We start from the raw sequence: 13,587 nt of genomic DNA on the forward strand, positions 1-13,587 counted from the left end.
TCTTCCTGTGCATGCGTGGGTACTCCGGCTTCCTCCCACAGACCAAAAACATGCTTATTAGGTTAATTGATGACCCAAATTGTCCGTAAGTGTGAGTGTGAATGTTTGTTTGTCCTTGCATGTGGCCCTGCAATCGGCTGGCGACCGGTTCGCCCATTGTAGCTGGGATAGGCTCCAGCCCCCTGCAACCCCGAAAGGGATAGGCGGTATAGATAATGGATGGATGGAAGACATGAAAGGACAGCATTGTATGTGGGAGATAGGTGGTGTCTCAGACCTCCCCCTCTGTTCAAAGAGGTTCAGAGACGGTTTTTCAACCTTGACATAGATGGCTACTCTCACTCCTCGCTCAGTCTTCTTTGTCCAGAATATGCACATTTTTATCCTCAAAGGAGTGTGTTTCCTCCTTGGGGTTGCCGGTAAACAGCTGACTCTAGACCTGAAGAGTCATGCATGGCATGTTTCTGAACATTTTGGGTTGGCTACCCTAAAAATGGTGCGGGCATATGAAAGGATGGCTCGGAAAATGGCGGATTACAGAAACATCTCAGGTTTAACCTGAGATGCAGACAAAACAGCCTCACACCAGTAAGCCTACACCTAAGATCCACCATGAAAGGCTACAGGACTGACAAAATCCTGGAAAAGACTCAAAAACAAACAATTCAGCCTGCCGAGTTTAAAAACAACTGGGAGGTCAATTTCACCATTGAAAGCCTAAAAGTGAAATTTGACAACTTACAGCACAAACTTATGTCATCACTACCATTTCATTAGACTAGAGCTGTCCTATCTAGTCTGATGCGCATGAACTGATGAAGCCTGCTCGGATGAGAGGCGAAACGTCTTCCAAGACAAACTGACAAAGTCCAGTTGCAAACGATTGAATGCCCTGTAGCCCTCCCTAATCTAGCTGTGTCTATGGGTCTTGACCAGAACGTGAATGGTTTGTTTGCTCTTGTTTCGACCAGTTGAGGAACTTTGCTAAACTCCGGTCCATTGTGTTCCTGACGTGGAAATGCTTATTCCCATGTTGGTTTCCTCCTGTCTTTACTACCGCAATGCCCCCTTCACACATTATTTGCTCTTTTGTCTTTTATTGTGAAACACTTTGTGACAGCTGCTCTCTGCAGGTGCTGTATGAACAAATTTACTTACAGCAAAAGAACAAGTGAAGGGAATTTACTCTCTTTGAAAGTAATTACATTACCTTTAGTAAGTACCTTTGGTTTACTGGTACAACATTTTGTTTCTAAATGCTGATAACTTACATGTCTACGCACGCACACACACATACACACACACACACACACACACACACACACACACACACACACACACACACACACACACAAACACACACACATTTGTTTGTCTGTTTCTTGTGAGATACTGCTTCACTTCACCTCTTCTGGCATCTAAAAACCTGCAACTGAAAGACTGAGAAATAATAGTTGCTCTTTGGCTGGCCTGCTCACGTTCCATATTACAGCCATAAACTATGATGTGGGGGTCGCTGGCAGACATTGTTTTTATTTTTTAAGGACACACATGTCAAAGTGTTGGGAGTCACTGCAGTAAATGATTGCTGCATAAGCAGATGATGAGAAGTACCTGAAAGGCTGTACTCCGGGCAGCAAAGCCTCATAAAACTGTAGCTCGTTGTTTGTTTCTTCCGCCTGTTGATACTGCGTCAGAAAAGTGCAGACATGTTTGAAACGAGAAAAAATATCAGCATTTGAAATGGTCACATTCGACTGTTTGGCTGCGTCATGTTCCGAGTGAAGCACATATCAAAAGTTCAAAAAGAAAAAAGAAAAAAGGGCTTTCCTCCGCATGACTGTCGGCGCATGCGCAGTCAGCCGGTTGTAACTCGAAGTGTGCAATAATCTGTGAAGCTGTTTGCACTGAACATCTCGCAGCACAACGAGAAGAAACTAGTGTGTGCTTTATTCTGGATCAGGGGGTGTCTTTCTCAGCAGGGTCCAGTGACAGAGCCTGACTGACGAGCAGCGATGAGCTTCTTTGGTTTTGGTCAAAGTGCGGACATCGATATAGTTCTGAATGACGCCGAGACGAGAAAGAAAGCTGAGCATAAAAGCGAAGACGGCAGGAAGGACAAATATTTTCTCTTTTACGACGGGGAAACGGTGTCGGGGAAAGTCAACGTTACTCTCAAGTACCCGGGAAAGAGGCTGGAGCACAACGGCATCAAGATCGAGTTTATCGGTCAGATAGGTGAGCGGCTGGCAGGCCTGCGCTCCACACGGAGCCCGCTGAGATAAGTGGCCAAACTGTGACAGGAGATGTTCGGGGGTTAAGCTACAGGCGCCGAGTCCACCACCAAACACTCACACTCTGGACTTTATTCTTTTTATCATCATAAGTAACGTGTGAGCCACTTCAAGTTCACACTGGACTGTCGTAACAAGTGGCAGTTTGAAGTGTCTGGTCTCGTGACAGATTCGGGTGCAAGCTAACATCAGCTGACACATCAGCCATTGGCTAGCTGCCTCATTGATCTTTGACCCCTCTGTTCGAAACTGTTGAGCTGTTCTGTAGATTGCAATTGTTACTTTCATACTAAGAAGTAGTTTACGGATCAAAATCCAGGGCTGACTTTCCACATGATCCAATTAGTAGCAGGTTGCAAATAGAAGTTGTTGTTGTTGTTGTTGTTGTTGTTGTTGTTGTTGTTGTTGTGCTGTTAGCAAACTCATCATGAACATGACCAAGTGATGATGCAACCAAAAGACGTTTTCCTGACTCATGCCTACAAGAATAAACTAGAGCTGACGTTGAATTCAGCACAGGGGCAGTTTAAATCGGCACATTTATTGAATGACTGGATTTCAGTACAATTTTTAGGCACTTATACTTTGCTGAAGTTTTTCTTGATATTTGAAATGTACTTTTTACTCCTCCATATAGATCTGACAGCCATCATTACTAGGTTACTTTGCAAATTAAGAGTTTTACATATGAAACATATGAGTTTATAAAATGTAATTTATTGTTACAGATTAAACTGCTCAATAGTGTATTAAGTACTTGAAATGAGCTCCACCTTGACCAGCTGCAACTGCAGGACAAGATCAGCTTTACATGCTGAACGTTTGGTTGTGTTGGAGCTGTGTTAAAAAAAAAAAAAAAACAGATGTAAAAAGTCATTTGAAATCTGCAGCTGATTGTAAAAAGGTTACACAGTGTAAAGGCAGCCTGAGGGCCGCTTGCTTGGAAAAGGCTAACCCCTCTTTCAGTCCAGCTACAGATTGTTTGTATTCTTTTAAAGGTACAAACTGTTCTATTTTAATGTCCTTTGTAATGTAATGAATGAATTCAGCCTGCCGAGTTTAAGCTGAGTTTGCAGCAACAGTAAGGAGTTCCTCTTACTTCATCCTTTTCAGGCCCTTGAAGCATAAATGCATCTTGGCATTTTTCACCCCTCCCTTTCCTGTTCACCACCATTTGTCTCCAAATAAAAAAGAAGAAGTACTTTTGATCACGGGTAGAAGTGCAAAATGGTAGCTTTAAAGGTGGCCTCGTTAAAACGAAACAGAAGTAATTAATATGGTGTCCACAAATGCTGCCCACATGAGTTTGTTTCAAGCTGCAGTGGATGAACTGTGATGGCTCAGTCATTTGCTCATTAGTTGCTTCAGGTAAAACAGTTTAAGAGAATTTGACTTCAACCACAGTCAGGATAGATCTGTTTACTTGTGTCATCAGATCAAATCTTTTCTGTTTGCAGCTGTCAGCATTGAATGAAAAGCTTTGTCCAAACTTTTTTCTAATGTTATAAAACTGCTTCACTGCAGCTGTCTGATGCATTAGTGCGTGTTTTCCAGAGCTGTACTATGACAGAGGAAACCACCATGAGTTTGTGTCTCTTGTGAAAGACTTGGCTCGGCCGGGGGAGCTCACACAGTCACAGACGTTTGATTTTGAGTTCACACATGTGGAGAAACCCTACGAGTCTTACACCGGTCAGAACGTTAAACTACGGTAAGTTCTACTGTGTGTGCTCTCTGTGTTGTGTGCATGAATTTTTTGCCATGCTGATAGGTAGGAATTTCTTACGGACACATTTATTTAATAGCACTGCACCTCATAGTTCAATACTTCATTCATGTTGGCAGGCAAAGGGTTTTTCCACCAGCTCGAAATCACTTTCGTAGATAGGTTTCCTGAATCATTAGAGCTATTTCATGGCCCTCACTGTAGTTTTTCTAAGGATCAAACAAATTAGATATTATGTGTTAATTACTGAGCTATAGAGGTACTGGTAGGTTTTTTGTTTGTTTGTTTGTTTTCTTTTTTTTTTTCTTTTTTTTTTTTCTAACTTTGAACAGATCCAGGCTTGCTGTGTCTCCCAGTTTCATGTCTTAACCTAAACTAAGCTAACAGTCTCCTGGCTTTAGCTTCATGTTAAGCACATAGACAAGAGCCTAGTATCAATGTTACTTCTGGCCAAAAAGTGAAATAAGAGCATTTCCCAAAATGCTGAAGTATTCCTCTAACATGTTTGGTAACTGCACAGCCAACACTAGGCCTGATGAAGTCCTGCTTAGAAAATAAGCCAAGTCTGACAATGCAGAGCAGAGCCTGATGAGCTGAGTCTGACAAGTCCTAACATGGCCCCTGTAAGGGGATACACCCTGACAGATGTCGAGTTTGTCTGACCTTTTTCATCCATCCATCCAACAACTTCTCTTAGTTATGTATTGAGCAGTACAGCCTAACAGAGCCACTCGCTGTTTGATAGTGTTGTAGTCTGCTTTCATGGCCATGTGATCTTTACTTCTAGCTACTTTCTGAGGGCGACAGTAAGCCGAAGACTGAGTGACATCAGCAAAGAGCTGGACATTGTGGTTCACACACTCAGCACTTACCCTGAGCTCAACTCCTCCATCAAGATGGAAGTGGGGATCGAGGACTGTCTACACATAGAGTTTGAGTACAATAAATCCAAGTATGATTTTCTTTGTACAATAATCCTCTAGAATAACACTCGATTTATGTGATCTTTCTTTTTTATTCAGAATTGTATCTGTTAATTGTACCTTTTTTTTAATTGTACCATTTGCTTGCAGGTATCACCTAAAAGATGTGATTGTAGGCAAGATTTACTTTCTGCTGGTGAGGATTAAGATCAAACATATGGAGATTGACATCATCAAGCGAGAGACTACTGGCACAGGGCCAAATGTCTACCACGAGAATGACACCATAGCAAAGTATGAAATCATGGATGGTGCACCAGTCAGAGGTAATGAGGCTTTTTACTGTCCTCAGTGGGGGATGAACTGTGTTTCTATTGTGACTGTCTGTCTTTTGCACACTAAATCTGCTTCTGACTTGTGCTGCAGGAGAGTCCATCCCCATAAGGCTGTTTCTAGCAGGCTATGAGATGACACCCACCATGAGGGACATTAACAAGAAGTTCTCAGTGCGGTATTACCTCAACCTGGTCCTCATCGATGAGGAGGAAAGGCGCTATTTCAAACAGCAGGTAAACATACTATGCGCCATTTATTTGTGGCGGCCCACCACAATATCAACATTGACCACCACATTACTGATTTTCATTTCTTTTCTACTTAAAATAAGTAAATCTGTACTTAATTGCAAATCTCTCAGCACAGTTCCCCATTGTCATCATCATGTCATTAATGTTGTGTTGTATTTTTGCAGGAGATCACGCTGTGGAGGAAAGGTGACATAGTGAGGAAGAGCATGTCTCATCAAGCGGCCATTGCTTCCCAGCGCTTCGAAGGCTCCTCCAACACAGAGAAGTCCCAGACCTACAGCAATGAAGACGACCTCAGTTAAAGCCCAGCACTGACCTCACCCTCCTGTAGTGAGTGTCTGAGCAAACACAGTGCAGAAATTGTCTGAAAATTCTGAATGTGAATATGAATGTTGCATTGAGAGAGAGAGAGAGAGAGAGAGAGAGAGAGAGAGAGAGAGAGAGAGAGAGAGAGAGAGAGAGAGAGAGAGAGAGAGAGAGAGAGAGAGAGAGAGAGAGAGAGAGAGAGAGAGAGAGAGAGAGAGAGAGAGTCAGTCAGTCAGTCAGTCAGTCAAGGGAACAAACAGTCAGACCAAGCTCAGGCTGTAGTTGCAAGTAATTCTGAGTGTTTGTTTGTTTGTTTTAACCACCTTAAAGTACCAGCTGGGTGGAGTTGACCACATTTAGACTGATCAGACAGTGTCAGCAAATTTCTCTGTCACAAAGAAACTGCACAAAATTGACTGTAACGTGTCTGACTTAATTTTGTGTGGGGGGGGGGCAACTTTTATTGTACAGTTCATGTGTGTGTATGAATGTACACTATGTAGCATAGAGCCACCTCCGGTGTATTTCTGACGTGACCTTTGCTTCGCAGTACTTACTTGGCTGGAGGGCTGCGCTGTGTAGATACATACAGGATACATGCAGTGTAGAGTCATACAGTAGGTTTCTAAAAAATGTGTTAACAATAGGAATGTGAAATTGATTCATTATCATTCATTATTTTACTGCCATGCCTTCCTTTCCTTCAGTTTTCATTTAAAAATTTGGTAACATTTATTTGGCTCTTCATTTTAAAAAGCAATGGTTCAAGTAATAAACACAAGTATAAAATTTCAGATATGCTCTAAATTAAAGGAAAACCTTTACATATTTGTATAAGACAAAGCTTCAGATATTTTCATACATTCCAAGGCTATCATCAAAAATAGGCATGACTTTAGAGTATTTATTTTTGAAGAGGATTTCATTTTTAACCAGCTTGGTTGTGGCTTGGTGTCAGGTGTTGCCACTGCTGCTAAAACAAATTGTACTTGTCAGTGCTGTGCAATTTTGCATCCTACATCCATCATTGTTCCAGTTTCTGGTAGTTGAAGCCCTGCTTTCTCAGTTGCCCTATGATCTCATGCTTTTTCTTCTCTCAGTGCTGTTAATTAACTCAATGGACTCGTGGCAGGGTTCAGGAGCAGAGTGAAAACGAGACAATACCCTGACAATACCCTGGCATCACTTCACATCGAAGACAGACAGTATTACACTGTTTTCAGTGACAAAGTCAGCATAGATGCTTGTCAGTCCTGCCTCTTAATAGGCTCCTGAGACTAGCCCGTTTGGTTAGTTAGCTTTGTGTCTAAGGATTTATTGCCAAAATGTTTACGTGCAATACCACAGAATAATAGCCACAGCGTACTGCAAAGCCCTTTCTTCCTATTTAGCCTGTGCTCATCAGTTTCCATCATCCATCACAGTTACATTTCTAACAGTAAAAAATGGGTTTGTTGTGAAGGTGGTATCAAAAATGTTATTGTAAAAAAAAAAAAATGAATTGTATAAGAAAGGCTACTCAGAAATGGAAGAATTCCAAACTCTATATATTTCTAAGCATAATCAGGTTTTTGTTACTTCTGGTCAGCCAGAGTAGATGAATGAGCTCCTGTGCCATTACTTCTTTTTGTTTTGTTCCTTTTGCTAAAGTAGATTTTCTCTCTCCTGAAAAGAGCACACAAAGTGTGCAGCACTGCAACTGAACCCCAGCACTCGGCCTATTGTCCTGACATTGCCCAAGCCTGCAACTATTTGCTTGACAACCTTACGCCGTGCAACTTGGCACAATCTATCACTGTGTATCATATTAAAGTTTTAGACATTTTTCTGTTTTGTATTTTTCCTGGCAGTGAGTTTTTCATACACTTGTTGTGCTAACGACATATCCACTTTTACCAAACTGCTGCTCAGGTAACTGCTGAAATAGAGGATACACCTATTGATTGATCTGAGTCAGGAGGACACTTTTATTTGGATTCATGTAGCTTGACTTAAGGGCTGACAGAGTTTTCCCTCTTCAGAGATTCTTCCATCCATGTCTTTGATGGTTGTAGAGATCACTGCCTTTTAAACTGAGATGTAATTTATAGTAAGGGACTGTGTTAAAATTACAATGCTCTTCCTTTCGAATCTCAACTCAACCCTGATTTCAAGCTCAATATGCTAGCAGGTCAATAATTTTTACATAGCCTAGATTACACATAAGGAGTGGAATTGGTAATTGCCAAACATAACAAATAGTGCACTCTGTTAACCAAACGTTCCATCTGCTACTCGATTTTTGAACCAAGAGCTACAACGAACAGTTATTACCACTGTCACTGAAGCTCTGTGGCTAATGAAGGACTGTGAGAAAAGGGTGGGATGTTCTGAACATGTATGATATTATAGGTTATATAGGTTATAGGCTCTCTATGATCCTGGACATTTAAAATTTCTGTTGTTCTTTCAAAGTGCAGAATAAAGTGAAGTTGACCATTGACTCGTGAAAAGGTGGCAGGCTCCTTGCTTGCGTTCAGACAGAATTAGAATTAGGTTTTCACACACAGTGAATATGCTTTGGTATTTTTGGTGCATAACCATAAATACAGTAGTGGAAGTAAAAGAAAGAATATACAATTACTCCAAAAGTCAGGAATAAAGTATTATTATTATTATTATTATTATTATTATTATTATTATTATTATTATTATTATTTAACTACAATTAAAAAAATCTAACAATATATATCAAAAATGTATCTGTTTTAAATGAAAAGAGATGTACAGTACTAGACAGCACACAGGTGGTAAGATTGCATACAGGACTCATTGGGTGCTTTAACATACTTTTAGAGGGAAAAAGGTTTTAACTAACTATAAATATACACATCTACAATTCTGAAAACTGATAACATGGTCCCACCAGCTAATAGAAAATAAAGACATGATACAGAGAAATAATTCTTGCCCTCTGCTTATGGCAAAACACACCTTTATGGTCCATGATGCACTCAAAAGGTATGTTTCCGATCTAATTAACTGACTGATAAACTTCACATGACAAAATATAAATCTGGGGTATGGAAAAGTGAAACATCATTCCCTATATAACCCTCCCTCTTCTCTGACCCCACCTCGCTTCCTAATAATTTTCGTACAGTCCATAAATTGTACAGAATGTATTCTGCATTGTTTTCTGCCTAACTCTGCTTCCTATGTTTTGGTAGTTACCTCCATTGAAACAATAGCAGTTCACTGAAATCTATTGAGGGGAAAAAGGTACCTTTCAAGTAACCCAAAGCAACTTTGGACTGCAGACAGTAAATGTTTTTGATTGTAGTTGTTCTGTTACGTGGCTGTTTTTGTATTTTTTGCCAGTACTGGTACACAGCAGCTAATCTAACCCTGTTCATTCTGCAGAGTAAACAGTGAATAAAATAGGAAAGAAAATGATGAAATGTACAGTGTAAATGCACAATCTAAATGCAGCTCTCCTCCTCTTCTGTTAATGTTCATGTCATATTTTATCTTCCTGTCTATAAATGTTGATTTTAATCATTTTATATTCCTATTTTACTTTGAATTAAAAGGAAGTAACTGAAAAGCACATCTCCTCTGTATTAATTGCTTAACATTGATTTTGTAAGTGTGCTCATCCTGGGGCTGCGACTTTCTCTTTGCGATTAGTGCATTTATTTTCTTCCAAAAAAATCTCAAAATGATAAATATTAAACAATCTTACTTTTTTCAGATGCATTTATGAAGAGCTAATGTTTGCTCACTGCATATTCTCAAACTCTGTTCATTTTGTTTAATGATTTGTTTGTTGACAATAAATTGGGAATTTCAGTGCATCGTAATTGTACACAGTAAATTCCTCATTGTCATAAACTGTTATATGTTGTCTAATCCACAGAAATTCTCACTGTGCTGAGCAAATATTGCCACTAGAGGGCAGGTTTGGATCAGATTTCTTTATGAACTGTATTTTCTGGGCAAGTCATGACATAATTTTTGTTAAAAAGGCTATTTTTAATCTGTGATATTTAAAAAAAGTAACAGATTATGACTAATGAGGGACATTTGGACCCAGTGATAATCCCTTATTATCATTATCTGTTAATGTGTAATTTAAAGTGGCCAGCCCTTCAAAGAGTGTAATCAAAGCTATTTTGTCTGTAAATAAAGCAGAAACTTGTCACTCCTGGGGCAAATCTACTTTTAAGCAGGTTGCAAACAACTGAAAGTATTTCCAGTGACATTCATCAAGTGAAACTCTAGCAGTTGAATATAGATTTCACAGGATTTATATTATACAGTGTTATTATATGATGAATGGGCTGTCTCAATATCTAGAAAAAATGTCTGCTATGTAAAATCTTGCTGTTCAAGAAAAAAGTGTTCTGAATGAATGCAGAGTGAAGTTTCTATTAGTGGCACATCTCTGATTTTCTTTGTGTGCGACAGAAGGAGGATAGTGGCACAAGAGAAGGTGGATATCATCAAAATGCTCAACTATGTTCACCAGACAGAAGTAACAACTGCCAAGTCTGGATGGAAGTTGAAAGAGATTCAATTCAGCTTTAAGAAAAGCACAAGAAGAATCTCTTCTCAATATGAAACTGCTTTTAACTATCTGGCCTCACATGGATCATGACAGTTATTACACACGTCCATGCGGTTATACCTGTCTGAATTTGCTCAGACAGCCAGAGGGCAGCAGCTTCTTTGTTCTTCCCCTCTTAAATGTCATCTTTGCTGTGAAAGTTGATAAAGTTGATAGAGGAGAAATTAAAAAAAAAATATGGTCTTTTAAAACCAGTGGGTAATATACAGTTTTTATTTACTTAATACTATTGCATATTTTAATTGATTGATATATAGTCCTTGAGCAATTAAGTACCTCATGCAGCTTGCTGAAATTAAACAAGTGACCCATGATGGCATGTGACTGACGGAACCTTTATCTATGTATAAACTGTAAAAAGTGCATTAATTGTGTTTCTGAGAATTTACGTGTTTGTTGTGCAGTTCATGAAAGTCCTCAAGCGTGTGTAATCACATTGCAGAGGGATAACTCGAAGAAAGTATACCATGTAGAAAATGTATGAATCATACAAGCAAAGGTCCTTCGTGATTCAAGGTGTCTTGTGGATGGAGCGTCTTGTGATAGAAATGAGAGTGACGCAGAAATCCTTTACTGACCAGTGTTTGACTGGCAGGTCATTTGTTATTGGTGGCCATTTCTTCTTGCTGACATTAAGGTTGTTCACATTTTTCCTCAGACTAAGGTAGTCTGTCACTGAAGACTTCAAGGTGGAAAGTTAGCTGAGAAGTCTGAGCAGAGCAGAGGCAGGGAGGTCAGACTTGGTGACCAGATTGAAATTTCCTCCTATCTTCCTTACATTGTCTTTTATTACATTCCTGGAACTATACAGGATTTTTTAGTATCCTCCACCGGTCACTTGGTCTATTTTACCAGTCAACTAGGTTTACTTGTCAGCCTGTCAACCTGATAAGTACAGTACTGCCAGTAATTGGTCCCAAACGTTGGGTCTATCTTTCAAGGACATACCTAAAAATGAACAATTATGTCATGTTGCAAATGACCAGATCTGCATAAAAGCTGAAATGTGTTTTGGACCTTTCTGTACAGCACTGTTTCAGATCATTGATAATTGGGAATATCTCACATGAATGGCTTGCTTCAAGCCACTAGACATTCAAAATGGAGTATGATCATTTCAGGACCTACTGTTGTATATTTGCATGAATGCCTGAGCTCATTTTCTGAGTGTGACACAGCCTCTGTTCAATTTCTGATAACAAATATTTCTGCTTTTATACAAAGACAGTTTGTTTCAAATAACAGTATGATCCAGGTTCAGCTTCTGTTTAGTAGTGCTGTCTAAAAAAGGGACATCCTTGTGGATATTGGGCTGAACATAGACACTAAAGAACAGAGATGTGCGAGTGACACTGGTGAGGTGATGTTGGGGGTATTAATGCACTTACTCAGTTCCTCCTTGAATCCCCCTCTGAAGAGAGGCACATTGCTTTCAGAAGATCATGTTGCTTCTGTACAGTACCTATATGTGCATGTGACTGAAGCAGCTCAAAATTCTCTCACTTCTTATATCTATGATTGGAACATCTCTCACATTTCATAACAATGTTGAATCTTTTCTCTCTGGGTTAATTGACACGTTTCTTGTGAGTTGTTTGTGTTGAAATGATGTGCTAACTTGTAGGCAGCATGGAGGTCAATTGTTCATCCGTTTTGCATCATGCCAAGCCATCATACAAGCAAGCTCAGTGGATTTTACTTTGTTTTAGAAATGTAATTCTTGTAAGATCTGTTATGTTGGAGATTCAGCATGAATATGGGGTAAATTTGTCTTCAGCTGAGCTATCTAAACATTGCTAAAATTAACTCATTATGCGACTTTCATAGTCCCAATAATTTTCATTCAAAGCCAGACCTGTTCCTAAAGGGCCAGGTCTTGGCAACTGAAATATAATCGTAAATTGCTCTTTCACTTGCCAAATATTCTCAGCTGTTTGAAATGTTCGTTTCACTTATCCGACAGCACTTGAAGGCAGCACGGAGATAACGCTGCTCCTCTGCTCCAGTCAGGATCCACTACGAGGTGTGCTCTCCATTGAATTATACACGGTGTAGAGCCTCTTGACAAGTTTTAACGTGGAAATAGCGTCCTCTGACTTCGGCGAAAGGCGACTTTATTCGGACTTTTGTTTCGAAAGGGATGGAATTTCTGGAGGACGTTAATTGTCCCTGGAACTGAAGAGAACAGCCTCTGAGTCAATGCTGCCTGGGAGCCGTGTTGTCCCGGGGGAGCCTTTTTTGTTAAGGGGTAACGTTAACCTCACCGTGAATACCACTGGCGCGGTTTCCTTCAGCTCGGAGAGTAAGTGAAAAATATTCTGAAATACTTTCGGCCTGACGTGTTTGGGTCTGCTGGGTTAAGCTGTGATGAGGAGAGAATTTAATAGCGGTGAGGCGCCAGACGGAGACAGCGAAAGCTAAGCTCATCTCACAAACCATCGGTGGTCAGCGACCAGCCTCGACCACAAAATACAGGTACACGTACTTTAATTTGGCACGTTCATGCTGCCTGCACGTGGTGTGTTTTGCAGTCTTTCACACTGCCTTGTTGGATAATGTTATGTCGGTCTGTAGTTGGTGTTCAGTGGCCAGACAGTGAGATCTGCTAATGTTAATGTTAGGCGGCGTGTGTGTGTGTGTGTGTGTGTGTGTGTGTGTGAGTGAGAGAGAGAGAGAGAGAGAGAGAGAGAGAGAGAGAGAGAGAGAGAGAGAGAGAGAGAGAGAGAGAGAGAGAGAGGAGGTGGCGTGTGTGAAGGGGGTACTGGCCAAAGCGAGAATAACGTCTCCTCAGCTAGTCGTGGCATGCATGGAGTTGTCTAATCGGATCCCTTCGTTGCAAGAGATTTGTATACAGAACCCCATTCAAAAATGTGGCAATTTAACGCTACTTTGAGTTCAGCGCTCCTCTTAGTAGGTCCATCTAATAGCGACAGTAATATTGAATATTTTGTTCTTATTCGGCTGTACAAGCAACAATTACCAACTCGATTTAAAACCCCAAGAACTGATATTGGACGTTTTATATATATGTACTCTGTTCAGTTGGTGGATCTCCTGTAGACCATGTCGAGTCATGAGAGATTATCGTTTGTCTTTTTAGCTATTGCTGAACATCAAACGAAGAAAACTTAAAACTCCTAGA

At 40.3% G+C, this 13,587-nt stretch overlaps 2 protein-coding genes across 2 annotated transcripts in view; both read left to right on the forward strand.

Annotated features, from left to right (window-relative positions):
- Positions 1-1,836: 1,836 nt before the first annotated feature.
- Positions 1,837-7,314, forward strand: vps26bl (vacuolar protein sorting 26 homolog B, like). Its single transcript, XM_070983721.1, has 6 exons — positions 1,837-2,238; positions 3,849-4,005; positions 4,808-4,972; positions 5,094-5,269; positions 5,370-5,512; positions 5,695-7,314. The coding sequence occupies exons 1-6, from the start codon at positions 2,016-2,018 to the stop codon at positions 5,830-5,832; spliced, it is 1,002 nt and encodes a 333-aa protein (XP_070839822.1). The 5' UTR covers positions 1,837-2,015; the 3' UTR covers positions 5,833-7,314.
- A 5,108-nt stretch (positions 7,315-12,422) lies between these two features.
- Positions 12,423-13,587, forward strand: part of arhgap32b (Rho GTPase activating protein 32b) — a 150,112-nt gene continuing 148,947 nt past the window's right edge. The window contains exon 1 of the mRNA XM_070982456.1: positions 12,423-12,920. The gene's annotated coding sequence lies outside the window, so the exon portion shown is untranslated. The remainder of the gene's footprint in view (positions 12,921-13,587) is intronic.

Source organism: Chaetodon trifascialis, chromosome 16, assembly GCF_039877785.1.
Source record: "Chaetodon trifascialis isolate fChaTrf1 chromosome 16, fChaTrf1.hap1, whole genome shotgun sequence".
NCBI classification, from domain to species: Eukaryota; Metazoa; Chordata; class Actinopteri; order Chaetodontiformes; family Chaetodontidae; genus Chaetodon; species Chaetodon trifascialis.

Coding starts and splice junctions, on each gene's coding strand:
- vps26bl (XM_070983721.1), top strand. CDS start 2,016: ATGAGCTTCTTTGGTTTTGGTCAAAGTGCGGACATCGATATAGTTCTG. Junction 4,006..4,807: donor GGTCAGAACGTTAAACTACG/GTAAGTTCTACT, acceptor CTTTACTTCTAG/CTACTTTCTGAGGGCGACAG. Junction 4,973..5,093: donor TTTGAGTACAATAAATCCAA/GTATGATTTTCT, acceptor ATTTGCTTGCAG/GTATCACCTAAAAGATGTGA.